The following is a 14,412-nucleotide window of genomic DNA, read 5'->3' as shown; positions in this document are numbered from 1 at the left end:
CCGCAACACTGCACCAAGATGTTTCACACACCTATCGTTATTAAACAAACAGTAGAATCTTCTTGCTCAAAGACAATCAAGACCAAATTAGGATAAATTCCCTTAATCGTATGGTAGGGGAAGGATCTTAAAGGTTAACCTCTATTTCCCCTATGGGGCCCGCCCCTCTGCTCCCAGGGAGGGGGGGGGGGCACGCCAATTGTTTATACAAAATTGAATGCCCTTGGCCCAAGGATGCTCCAGACTGAATAAGGATAAAATCCCTTTATCCCTACGGTAGACGACGGATTTTAAAGGTGTTACCTCTTCTTCCTCTATTGGGCCACGCTCCGTTGCCCCACGGGGCCACATCAACCGTTTATACAAAACTGAATGCCCTTGACCAGGCTAAATGTAATCAAAATATACTGTGCCGTTCAGGGCTAATAGCGTTTTAAAGGAAACGTTGACGGACAATGATATTATTAACTTCCTGGTGTCTATGCTAACTTGTATTCTAGTAAGAATAAACGTTCGCTTAATGAGAGCCGCAGTGGACGAGTGGTCAAGGCGTCTGACCGTCTTCGATCTATATCAATCACTAGCCCTCCACCACTGGGTCGCGGGTTAAATTCCTACATCTGGAAGTCGCAAGGTACTGTCCGCAGGTCGGTAGATTTTCTCTGGAAACTCTGGATTCTCCATAAGCAAAACCTGTCACGTGTTTACATGACCTTAGCTATTGATAAGACGCAAAATACAAACAAACCAAATTACCCATTGAATCTCGTACAAAACTCACGCTGGCAGCACGCTGGATGAAGGATAATGGCGTCATATTGATGAAATACCATATGCCTCCTTGTCAGATCAAACACATATTGCACAACTTCCCATGACTACCAGCACTATGTGGTGTTAACAATAAACAACTTTATCGTGTCGTACTCACATTGAAGTAGTTTCCACAGACCACCTTTCCGGGCTGGACAGCCAGTAAGGGCAGGAGAAACATCGGCATCATGGCTGTGGCAGTGATAGGTAACGCCTCTGTAAACCATAGGATCGCCATGGAAACCATGACGTAGGCACATTTTGACTCCTGAAAGACAACGAAATCGAAGTTAATGACGATTAACTAAGCAGTACATACAAGTTCCAATAGAGACGGCAGCCGTAATCGAAGTCCCCAAAACGACACCCGCAGTCAAAATAATGCTAATTGAAGTCAATGTACCGTTCGCTCTGACATAAAATGCTACATGATAATTTCGACAAATCAAAGCCAGAGCCGACCATCTTTGATACGCAGTGGCCAAAAAAGGGGTGTGCCATCGTAGTTGTTGTTGATGATGATGATGATGATGATGATGAAAGGGTATGGAGGGCCAGAAATTAAGTTATCATGCTAAAATTTGAATGACGTGCTCAACGCCAATGTTTTGGTCTCAAGATAAACTCCTTGAAATATGTATTTTGTCAGTGACTTGGAAGAATTTGGGAGAAACTAACAGCCAAATGCTATTGCTAATGTCTGAATCTGACTTTTTGACCATGTTACATGAGTTTAAATGTTAACAGAAATTTGGCTTGAGCACACAATTCATGCTTAAGCATGAGACCGGTTTCCGGAATATGAACCCTGGTGCCTACATGTTTTAAAGTATTCCAACACATTGTCGTTAAACATAGGTTACATCCACAACCAACATGTACCGTATTCCTGATCTGACCAGAAAAGAAGCAGGAATGGGAAGATGTATGGTATCAGAAAACGGATCTTTACATAAGGATTGAATGGCTTTTTTTCTAATTCCTTGCCGGCATGAACTAAATCGGTCAAATACAAATCACATAAATCCTAGTATGTATGTTTCCTTATATTTTCGATATCAAAGCGTCCGTGTCGCCAGTGCAAACAAGTCCTGGAACAGCCTAACGTCACCAAAAGTTTTGCTCCTAACAGTTGTCTCTTTTTATTTGAGGCGGAAGGAGAAGCTTCAAAATGACGCTGATCAATTTGCGTTCAAAGCTTTTTTATGAACGCTTTTTCTTCTGGCAATACTTATAGATGAATTGCAGTAGAAAGGTAAATATAAGAAAATGAATACAAATTTTTTTTTGAACTCAAACAGTAATTGAAAACATATTTTGCGAGATTTCGGAAACAACTGTTTCCTTTGAGAAGCACTCATACTGAACCGGCTAATCTCATTCCAAATTCAAGATATTTTGGATTTGGATTCTCGATAAATCTTTTTCATTCCGAAGCTTTGATATAGGTAAAATCATATCGCTAATAGGCTGCCGTACTTTTTCATCTGAAGTCCAGACACGTAAAATATTTGTATTTAAGGGAGAAAAATTGTACTAAGGGGAGAAAAAATCTTCCATGCGATAAACCTATACAGGTATAGTTGGTACACCTTGTAACTCGTGTAAAAGTGCTAAAGGTAATTTAAATGTACATGTATGTGGGTGCTGCCAACGTGATAGATCGTATCGGCGAATGGCTGTTTATTTGAATATTAATTTGTTTACACCTGAAGAGACATCGTTCATGACCTTGATCACGTACCTGTCGAATCTTTGTGTTACATATTCTTACAGGTGTACTTGTAAAACATTTGCGGGGCTATTATTTCGCTGTTGTTCGGATCATAACTATAGTTTGCAAATATAAATTAAAATATAACGCTGACGAAAGTTATTTTGCATTTCGTTGATGGGATTTACTTTGCAAGTGTGTTATACAAATAAAATGAAATGCGATGTTGAATTGTTGTTGGGTCTTCTTTACTCGGCAGTAAACGGATAAACAAATACATTTTTCCCTCTGCGTCTTTAGATATATATCCACAGATATTAGAATTAATGGTATCACCATTCGATTGGTTTTTAGTTTCGCTATCGTTGATGACCGTGAATACAGCGAAAACAAATCCACCGCGAATATTACCAATAACAGTATCTTCAAATTTCAACGGTCACCTCTAAATATACATTTACGGTATATCAGGAAACTTTCGTCCCGTAATAAATCCCCCTTGTCTATAAAATCCTATAAAAATATAAATAAATAGCCAGCAGATTTGTGATATCGATAGCAGCACTTTAAGATTGCATTTAGGACCCCCGTACCACTACCTCGGACTACACCATCTGAGTGTAAACATTCAGCGGGCTAGACCATCTGAGTGTAAAAATTCAGCGGGCTACACCATCTGAGTGTAAAAATTCAGCGGGCTGAACCATCTGAGTGTAAAAATTCAGCGGTCTACACCATCTAAGTGTAAAAATTCAGCAGACTAGACAATCTGAGTGTAAAAATTTCAGCGGGCTACACCATCTGAGTGTAAAAAAATTCAGCGGGCTAAACCATCTGAGTGTAAAAATTCAGCGGGCTACACCATCTGAGTGTAAAAAATTCAGCGGGCTAAACCATCTGAGTGTAAAAAAAAATCAGCGGGTTACACCATCTGAGTGTAAAAATTCAGCGGGCTACACCATCTGAGTGTAAAAAAATTCAGCGGGCTAAACCATCTGAGTGTAAAAAAATCAGCGGGTTACACCATATGAGTGTAAAAATTCAGCGGGCTACACCATCTGAGTGTAAAAAAAAATCAGCGGGCTACACCATCTGAATGTAAAAATTCAGCGGGCTACACCATCTCAATGTAAAAATTCAGCGGGCTACACCATCCGAGTGAATAAATCCAGCAGGTTACACTATCTGAATGTAAAAATCCAGCGGGCTCGTCCATCTGTGTGTATAAATTCAGCGGGCTACACCATCTGAGTGTAAAAATTCAGCGGCCTACACCATCTGAATGTTAAATTTTAGCGGGCAACACCATTTGAGTGTAAAACCTCAGCGGGCTAGACCATCTGAGTGTAAAAATTCAGCGGGCTACACCATTTGAGTGTATAAAGTCAGCGGGCTAGAGAATCGGAGTGTCAAAATCCAGCGGGCTACACCATCTGAGTGTAAAAATTCAGCGGGCTACACCATCTGAGTGTATAAATTCAGCGGGCTTCACCATTTGAGTGTATCAATTCAGCGGGCTTCACCATCTGAGTGTATAAATTCAGCGGGCTTCACCATCTGAGTGTTAAAATCCAGCGGGCTACACCATCTGAGTGTAAAAACTCCTCGGGCTACACCATCGGAGTGTAAAAATTCAGCGGGCTACACCAGGGTTCGAACTATCACTCTAACCGACTCAGATATCTGGTCAAACTTAGCTTTGATAGTGTTACATCAGAGACGTAAATATATATATTACGTTTGTAATGTATACCTCTCTGGTTACATCTAAAACGAAACTAAGGGGAGGTTACTTCATACGGAAAACTACAATGCTGTGGGACAGGGATCCTGAAATTGATATATAACCTGTATAAAAGTTGGCATTTTATTTATGAACTAGATCTTGAAGCACATGAGTTTGTGTCCTAAAATTCCGGCCTAATATGAGATACGAAACGATAAACAATGTGTTTCAGCATATTTACATCCGTATTTTGGAAGAAACCTCCCGTTTTTAATGTACATGTAGCAGAATTGCAAAATATGTAGCCGTTCTAAAGTGAAAGTGACCTGTTAATTAAATAGAATATCCCTTGTTTCTTGATTAAGAACAGCTTGATTTCACGAGTTGGGTGAACTGCTAGTTTTACTACAATCATAGTTCACAGCAGGGGTGAAATATTTATCAATCAGTGAGTTATTTTCATCAAGAAACAAAGCATATCTTGTCTGCTATGTTTTGCTATATAAAGACAGTGGCTACCGTTAAATCATTGTTTTTCGTACTGTGACGTCATCAGGATGTCGTTGACATCACAGTCGGTAAAGACGCATGCTTGTTTTGTACAGATAAATCTGCTCTTTGAATGTGAAAATAGCATAAAAGTGGCATTTTTGTACGAAAAAACGCATCAATTATTTTCAACATAAAACCTTATATTTCCTTGTTAAAATGAAACGATATATATATATATCTAGAACGTTTCGTTAAGATATACATCTGCAGTGGTTTCCAGAAAGTAAACAATATCAGACGGTGTACATATTAACCGAAAGGAAAAGGAATTCGTTTCACTTTCTTATCAAGGTCGTTTCTGTACATATGTCAGCGATATCAAATGTTCTGACTCTTTTCATGTGTCACCTACTTAACCTTTTAATTGGAACACCACAACCGTATCCAGCCAAATCAAACCCCCATGTACATTTCAGATTGACAAACACAGTCCAGTAAGCGTGGTGATAACTGTTATCAGAAATTCACATTTGTAAATACGCCAGAAGCGTTCATACAGCTCGTTATATTTACTTTTAGATAAAACATATAAATGTATATAGAGTTCGTCAACCAGCACAACACGTTTTCGACAGCACTCCATAAAAATCCGCGAAGCGGTTTGTGTAAACATTTTACGAATTGAGGAATTAAAATAAAATAAAATTGCTTATCTGTTATTAATAGATTTGAAAGAATAATTATTGCTTATTTACCTCACCCCCTTTTGGATATAACTTAAGCACACTTCTTTTTTATAATCTCAGCACTCCTTTATTAAATACTTTTTGTTAATTTCATCATCTATACAATGTTTTCCATAAACTTTCAGTATGGTATAATTTTCCTTTTATAAATTATGTATCGAAGCTATATTCATGCTGAAAAAGATTTTTTGAGTTTCGAGTGTTCTTGTGTATAATGTCATCAGTTTTATTGTTACAATGTTTATCTGGGTTTATTAACATAAACTAAAAATAGACACAGTAGTTTAAACAGTATTTTATTCAATATATGGCAGTGACAAAATAATACAAAATCAACAAAGAGGATTCGAAAACAAGTACATAAGTACTTATATCAATTCGGCTCCTTATTAATAAACCTGGCAGTAGGACGGCACTGTTACATATATTTTGATAGTATAAAAGACAAAGAGAAATTACTCTTTACATGATTTCTAATTTAGAGATATCACAATAAATCGTATATCAAAAGGGATCACTTGATAAATTACATGGCCGAAGCCTTTTATTTATCTATTTAATTACATGCATTGTTAAATTTTCCTTTCATGCTTCAGTGTATTATACAATGTAATATTAAATGCGCCATGTTACCGTTTTTGTTCATTCTATATGCAAATATCAAAATATCATCAAATAGAACAATAAATAATGATTTTAAATGTATTTGATAGTTGCTGATATTATATTTTGTATGCGTACTAGCGAATTCCATTTACTAAACATTAACGATCGATCGTTTAGACGTTATCAAAAGTTCATTCAACTGTTAATCAACGACAACCCAGCTGTAACTAATGTAACACTGTTATCACACACAGTTCGTCATGTCAACATATGTTCAAATTGCTTAGACCAAACACTGACCGCATACATAACTTCACTACATACGCACTGACGCACAGTTTGGTATCGCGGTGACCCCTGGTCAGAATTCCAGCTGGCCGTGGGAAGCTGGTCAACTATATACAGGTCAGCTACTATATAATCTAAATATTGGTTATACAGCGCGTCACTTCAATTTATTAAACCACCACACGCAATTAGCCCCCCCCCCCCCCCCCCTCCTCTCCTTCCAACTGAAACAAGACCCGTGATTATGTGTTGCCTACCTTTGATGACGTAATACATTAAAACGATTACAGAGGGACCCTTGCTGATTAAACAAGGACGGTAACTCAGCAAAGCAAAGACGTGATCACTTTGTTTTAGCAAATGTTATTATGGTCCTATAAGTCACATTGCTATCACAGGTATACTAGCTCGTCTGTCAATACATCTATAATATAATCAAGGTTGCTTACTCCGGCCCCCTAGTAAAATGACCAAGTTTCAGAAAACATGCGATTTTGTCATAACCGTTCATAGTATGACGCTGGGAGCAGTCGAGATCGGCAAAAAAATATTCATGCAGTAAATTTTTCGGTAGACTTCATGAAACGTCGAAAAATGGTCAAATTTCAGTTGGTCGAACACTGTGCTGTCCACGGGATGACACGCCAAATACCTAAAAAAAAAACACGGCATGTCGGGTTTTCAATAGACTGGCTACGAGCCCCTAAGTTTTTTTGAAGGGTTTCCTGGCTGCATTTTACAACTAGCTTAATTATCTCCCCCTAGTTTAGAACGTATGGTCTGGTCAAATCTGGAAAAGCACTCCTCGTCATGGTGGTGAGTCCAGAAAGGTCAAGCCCATATAGCATTACTGAGATCATGCTGATTTGATTCAGTTATTAAGATGTGGCTGGGATGTGACCAGGGTCAGTTTTATTACCCTGGGATCACAGGTTGTTGTAAAAGTTGGGCAGGAGGGGGTGTTCGTATGGTCTTGGCTAGACATATCAGGGCCTGTTTTTATTACGTTGGAATTCTCCTGAAAATGGATGAAGCTATGGTACATGTAAGCCGTTCGGGGTTTAACCCATTTCATACAGATATCTGCATTTATTGACAGAAAACAAAAATCTGTATTTTTTGTATAATTATAGATATCTGTGTTTATAATATAGATGTCTGTATTTATTTGCAACTATAGATATCTGTATTTAAAATGAAGATATCTCTATTAAAAATACACATATCTGTATTCCAATTATAGATATATGAATAAACCCTAGGAGCCATGTCAAGGGTGAAAGCAGCTAGGTTTTAATCGGTCGTTAATCTTATTTTTTCTGTATTTATTTGTATAAAGATATTTGTACTAAAAATACAGATAAATCTTTGAAATGAAGGTATCTGTATTTAACATTTTGATATTGCAAAATTTTTGTCATAATGAGAGATATCTGCATTTAAAAAAGATATTTCTCTATTTAAAATGCAGATATCTGTAATTTAAATATTCTAAGTACAGATATCTCTAATTATACAATCAAAACAGATATCTGTATTTACGTTAAAAATGCAGATATATATAATGAATGGGTAAAAACCCAAACGGCTTGCCATATGAAGCTGATACCAAATATTTAAGAAGACTTAATTATTCCGAAATTGACCTAGCTAAGAAAAAGTTGTCAAAATTTACTTTGCAAGAAAGGAAGTTCAAAAAGCTAGACTTTTGAGATTACTCCCTTGTTTTCATAAACTGTACAAATTGCTCGGATGGACTGTTGTGTCACCATTGAACGCCTTTCTTACCAGATTGCTGAGGGTAAATAAAACTGCCATAATTACTTTTTGGATCAGTTATTATATCCAGTAGGTTGCATGAAAATGTGGTTAAAAATACAAACATAGTAAACATAGCATCATTACATGTGTTTTATTAACATCAACATTATGTCATAACAAACATGACAGAATAGACCAATCTAAAAATATCATTTCATTTTCAAGGCCCATTATTTACTAGTTTACTCCAGCCAGTGTACATGTGTGGTCAGTAAAGAGAGTGAGACTTATAACAAGTCACCAGATAAGGTTCCGACCAGCCCGCAGTAATGAGGGCGACCAATGATCTTGAAATGTTGCTAATGGACCTGCTGAGTTTGTGGTTTCACAGGCAGCCAAGCCCCGGAGTCAAATTACAAACCTTATCCACATTTACCAGTCTCTAGATTCAGACATCTAGTTGATAAAAATTATTAGAGTTATTTTTTTTTCTTTCTGAATGATTCAATATTCTAGAGATGGGGGCCCGTCTAGCTTTTCAATGTCGGTACAGTGTTTGTAGGATAGGAAACAAACTTACTTGTAGGATAGTTCATGGCCTAACATTATCATGTCGAGCACCCGAGTCCAGTTTTCAAGCTGATCAGGCTGACGATCGGAAATCTGAACAGAGCCTGCCATTTTCTCTAACTTTTGGGACCTCGACGCTGATTGGCTTCTAAATTTAACGGACCAATCAGCGCCGAGGTCATACAAGTTAGAGAAAATGGCAGGCTCTGTTCATATTTACGATGACGTCGACAATTGACGACAGTTGCAAAACTTATGGTGATTTACTGAGGGTTTCCCAATAATAATAATAATAATATACAACATTTGTATCGCACCCTATATCATTTGTAAAATTACTCTAAAACGCTTTAATCGTTTAATGTTCAACTATACTATAATCTGGAAAGATTGAAATATCTCAAACTCCTCTCCATTTCACCTGACTTTCAGAAAATCTCGTTTCATATATTTTTTGTACAATGCCTTGCAAAATTCTTACAGTTTTCAGTTGTACAATGTACAAGCACGGACTTAGATAGCAATCTAATCTAATTCCGTGGTACAAGTGAAAAACTAGGACATGTCACGACTTCACATCCCGTCATATTGTTTAAATTTATCAAAGGACAGTAAGGACACGGCATTGAAAAATGAACACAACGCACTGTCAGGCGTTTGCTATACTTGAGTGTTGATCAAACACTTCTATTTTTATAAAAAAAATAACAAAAAATTATAAAACTGTTTGACGGGTAACACAAAAACCCGGGTCTGTGTCGCGGCAAGGGGTAAAGTGTTACTATTTTAAGGAGTATCGTGTACATTGGCTTTTTATATACAGAGTCTTTAATGTATTGTGGCGATTTCTATCGTGGCTGGAAATGGCCATTCGTTAAATAAACCCCAGCGAAATAAAGAATCTACTAAAAACAACTATCGCGAAATACCAAAAAATATTATCGATCCAATATTTGCTGTACATTTGGTAATATCCAAGGGCGTTTAGTTTCGCTATATTCGCAGTTGTCAACGATAGCAAGAAAATGAATACCTGAGTAACGAATATTTAAACCATAAATTATAATGTCTGTGAATACATATTAACAGATGCATAAGAACAAAAAATATGTTTTCCCTGATAAATGTCGAGCAAAGAAAATATAACAATTATCAAATTCGCTTTTTATTAATATAAATCACTTGTACAATAAATATCATCGCCGATATGAAAAAGGACCCTCGTAAACAATCGTCTGTGTCAAGATATTTGTACGTTATTTATTTGTTTATATCTATGTATACAATGTTTTTACGTGTAGCATGTTCACATTTCACTTCATTTAGTTTCATATTACACCGTTTGCGCTGTTAAATTAACGGTATATAATAACCCGCGTTTATCAATCCATGGTTTGTATTGACTTATATGCTTTTGTATTTATGGTTTGAAAAAAACACGCTTTTTATATTAACGGCCTAAATGTCTCGTGTTTATTTATCTACTGCCTTCAGAAATGGAAGATGACGGCGCAAAGTATATATCTTCTTAACGCAATGCTAAAGTATTCTCGTGAGCGCGATATTTTTACCTAGTCTTGTAACGTGTTCTTAATCTGCGCGAACTTGCTCTGACCAGGACAACCTCAAAATATTAGCCCGCGAAAACAAATAGTTGTACAGTATATAGCATGATGAACTTACTCAAAAACTCAAATATCTCTAACTTAAGTTTGTCTGACTTTCCTGTGGAATTAACTGCATGTCCCGCTATCGTAAATCTCTATCCTCTGAGCCATTTTATATTGTAATTGTAAACACCTGTAACGTCATTACAGGATAGGTTTAACGACGAAAATTCAACACCCTTTGAAGACGACACAGAACTGATCCCCCTGAAATCTTAGCAGAACGACCAAGTCACCGTCCTTGTCCTACCTACTGACAAGGTAAAATTACGTTATTTGTAAATTGGTCTCGTTTTGCATACATTTTATGTACTACCTGCAATACCTGTGATAAAAATATATAAACCTATTTTCTTACATGCACCTTTCTTGTGCTTCACCGGAGAAGCGGTATACCGAATATCTGTGTCAGCGTTTTTGTTTGTTATTTGTTTATTTTTTCATACCCAGTTGATGGATTTGCAGCACGATATACACTGTTAGATATATATGTTATAAATAGAGGATCTGTCATAAGTTTCCATTCATATTAGATTTATGATCCAAAACAAGTCAGGTTTCGCTACACAACTATGGATATTTTTTGTGATGGTGAATATGATGTGATATGAACATTGGAAAAAAACATTGACCAAGATGTTTCATATATTTCCACGATGTTTCCAATGTTTCCACAGTGTTTTATATGTTTTCTCCGGGACTTTCTTTGTTTTTCTTGGAGTTTCATGGTAATTCCTACTTTTCCATGGCGTCTCCCTTTCTCTTCTACAGTAAATGCTTTCACGTTGTTTCTCTCAGAGTTTCTTCTTTCCCCTATGCAGTATCCTTTCACGGCCTCAATTGACGTTGATTTACATCGTAATCCCATATTCCGGATTTCGAAAATTAGATGTTTACTGCTTTAAGATGGTACCTGTTGTATCTGTCAGTGTTGTATAGCGTCGTTTAACATGCCAGATGATCCATTCTTTGTGAAACTCTTATCTCTCTCTATAGAGTCAGCATAAAGTGGGTTGCATAACATTTACGTTGTTAGTAATCGTTATAAAATTTGAGATATAATAGTGTTCTGATTAATTGTGGAAAGGTGTGAAATTTTCTTGAACAATTTTACTTTTAACATTTGAACTATTCACCTTCAATTTATAAAATGCATTCAAATAAATCAAATAGTGGCCATATGGTAGGTACACTGAAAATAAACAAACATATTAGAGGTCAAAGTTTAAATTGATTTTGCCTATTTTTGTTGTTGTTTATGCTCCGCATCTCATGTGTGTCATTATTTTGAAAACATGTTTATAAGAATTTTTAAGAAATCTGCATAAAACATATCATGTGATAGTAAATACCTTTCCTCCGTGTCGTCATGTTGTTTGTCACTTTTCGTGTCATGTAATTTTCATCTGTGACGCATGTTAAATTGTTTCGTAATCTTTTTATAGCTATCAGTTACTACATGTACAAACGGTATAGTTCATATTGCGTAACAGGCTTGGTATAAACAACCTGGGTTTGGCGTCCTTTTAACAGCAAATGTCATTAAAGAGCGCGTAAACAGTTTAAATCTCCCATTGTTTACACTAACCGCAGGTCGGTGGTTTGTCTTCTGGTTCTCCGGTTTTCCTCCACAACCAAAACCTGGCACGTCCTTGAATGACCCTAGCTGTTAACAGGACATGAAACACAAACAAACCAAACCAAAACTAAGCTGTTTCCCTTCGACATATCTTGCTAAGGCTTAAGACAAATGGACTCGGGTTAATATTAAACTGTAAGCCTAGAAGAAGAACTGCAAAATGTCGGCATGACAGTATTGTAAAGCGCCAATATTTTGATTCCAACCGAGTTTTGCAACATCCGTGAAAAACGAATCTTGATTAATAAATCCCTAAACGATGTTATGTTATGGAGATATAACACACAAAAACGGAGTGTACCCTAAATGAGAGTACAGTCCGGTTGTTTGTGTTATAGCTCCATAACATGAAAAATATATTCTAGTTAATCCTTATAATTTAATCTACTATACACAAATTCTGTGGAAATCCACTTTTATTGATGGACTTTTTTCTCTTAGAAGTTATTGCGCTGCTGTATCAGCCAATTAAAAGCGACGTTACAAACGGCGACGTCATTTTTTTTACGTTATGGGCTGATAACATAAATTATTAAGCCAATGAAAATGCTTGTAACAAGCAAGATTAAATTATTATACAATACTGTTTCAGAGAATTATCTGAGGGATGTCATTATCACTTCCGGGGATCAAGGCAGGGTTGGGAGGAAGGGGGGATCGTTGCATTTGAAAATTTAAAAATAATTTATAGTTCTCAGGTTGATGTAGGTGTCTTAAAACTCCAAACAATCTTTAAATCCGCCACTGAGAAAGAGGCTTTCAATAATTTGGTTTGGTTTGTTTGTGTTTTACGTCCTATTAACAGCTATGGTCATTTAAGGACGTGCCAGGCTTTGGTGGTGGAGAAAAGCCTGATTTCCCGGAGAAAAACCACCGACCTATAAAGCCACGACCAGTACCTAGCGACTGCCCCACGTAAGCCTCGAACCCGCGACCCAGTAGTGGAGGGCTAGTGGTAGCAGAATGTCAGACGCCTTAACCACTTGACCACTTGACAACCGCGGCCTTTAGCAAAAATTGTAACAACAAAAAAATGTAACAACATTTTGAGTTGGTACTGTTATATAAAGGCACTGCAACACAAATGTAAATACTAACCAATGGAAATGATCTTACATCACGGATTGTGTAGAGATGTGCAGCATTCTAAATTAGAATCAGCTACTTACATGTAGAAGTGTGAATTTAGCATACCTCTCTGGTAGGGCTCTTCCAATCCCTCGGCAACATTGATTATAATACGAAGCAGAACCAGAATATTTTTTGATGTATTATTGATATTTGTCTAAGCCGGTTTAATGCAAATCTTGAAGCAAACGTTTAATTTGTCATATTATGTACAACATCCATAGAGTTTGTTAGGTAGGGGCTGTCCCGATCACCTATTCTGGACCGATATCTGTGATCGTTTGGGTCAATTTATTGATTTTAACATACATGTATCAAAACTGTTATAACAATATTTCATAAAAGATTACTGATCCCTGCTTTGTAGTGCTTTATTTCATATGACTGTATATTTAAATGTATCAATGTACATGTAATTGTGATGCATGATACTGAAATAAACAATACCCCGAGGGGTCGGACGCCCGAGGGCTGATATTACGCGAGGGTTGATACGGGGAAGGATATCATTTATGTAAATGGTCATATTATTATACTGTGTTTTCATTATATACTACAAGCTTTAACTACTTCAGGTACAACATCAAACTAATCGGCGAATAACACAAATCCGACGTCACTGAGGCAGGTTTCTGAGATGTGTTGAACAAGACGTAAAATGGATAAGGCGCATGCTAGGCATATATGGGTGATAGTGTTGAACGGATACGGCGCGTGACGGGAGACGAACAAACAGTATCACTCATGTGATGCAAATCAATTCATTTCACGGAAAAGTGTATGATAACATATATTACTAATTTAATTTTATGCATGTTCTTAAATCGCCTCGTCATTTTCCCAGGACGATATTCATATACTCAACAAGTTAACGATCCCCGTACCACTAATAAAACGTGTATCTATAAATTAAACTATTTCTACCAGCAAAATTTGTGTAAGAAACCAGTACCTTGTGGATTTTCAGTATTTTGTTTATTATCATTATTAAAAAGTGTTGAATATATATTACAAATGTACTAAAGTAGGCATCGGTGCCAGAGCCGGATTTGAACCCTTGACCTCGGATCAAAATATGTTCACTCCACAGTTTCCCGACCCAGCCCACAGAACAGTTACATCTGCAACCCGTACGAATGAAAATGACTACAGTGGAACTGTCTGGAGTTTACCCAGAAGTGGCACAGGGATCCTTAAGTGACAGTACAGTATTAAATATTCGAATAATTATCAAGGGGAAATCGAGGCTTGTCGATAAAGAA

At 36.9% G+C, this 14,412-nt stretch overlaps 1 protein-coding gene across 2 annotated transcripts in view; it reads right to left on the bottom strand.

The window, feature by feature from the left end:
* Positions 1 to 14,412, bottom strand: part of LOC110465826 (solute carrier family 13 member 2-like) — a 32,634-nt gene that overhangs the window by 17,297 nt on the left and 925 nt on the right. For both annotated transcript variants that reach the window (XM_021521932.1, XM_021521933.1), the window contains exon 2: positions 932 to 1,081. In XM_021521932.1, the coding sequence (XP_021377607.1) occupies positions 932 to 1,081 (150 nt within the window). The remainder of the gene's footprint in view (positions 1 to 931; positions 1,082 to 14,412) is intronic.

This window comes from Mizuhopecten yessoensis, unplaced genomic scaffold (assembly GCF_002113885.1).
Source record: "Mizuhopecten yessoensis strain PY_sf001 unplaced genomic scaffold, ASM211388v2 scaffold11101, whole genome shotgun sequence".
Lineage (NCBI taxonomy): Eukaryota > Metazoa > Mollusca > Bivalvia > Pectinida > Pectinidae > Mizuhopecten > Mizuhopecten yessoensis.
The sequence above is the reverse complement of the archived record's forward strand: the minus strand, read 5'-3'. Positions and strand labels throughout refer to the sequence as shown.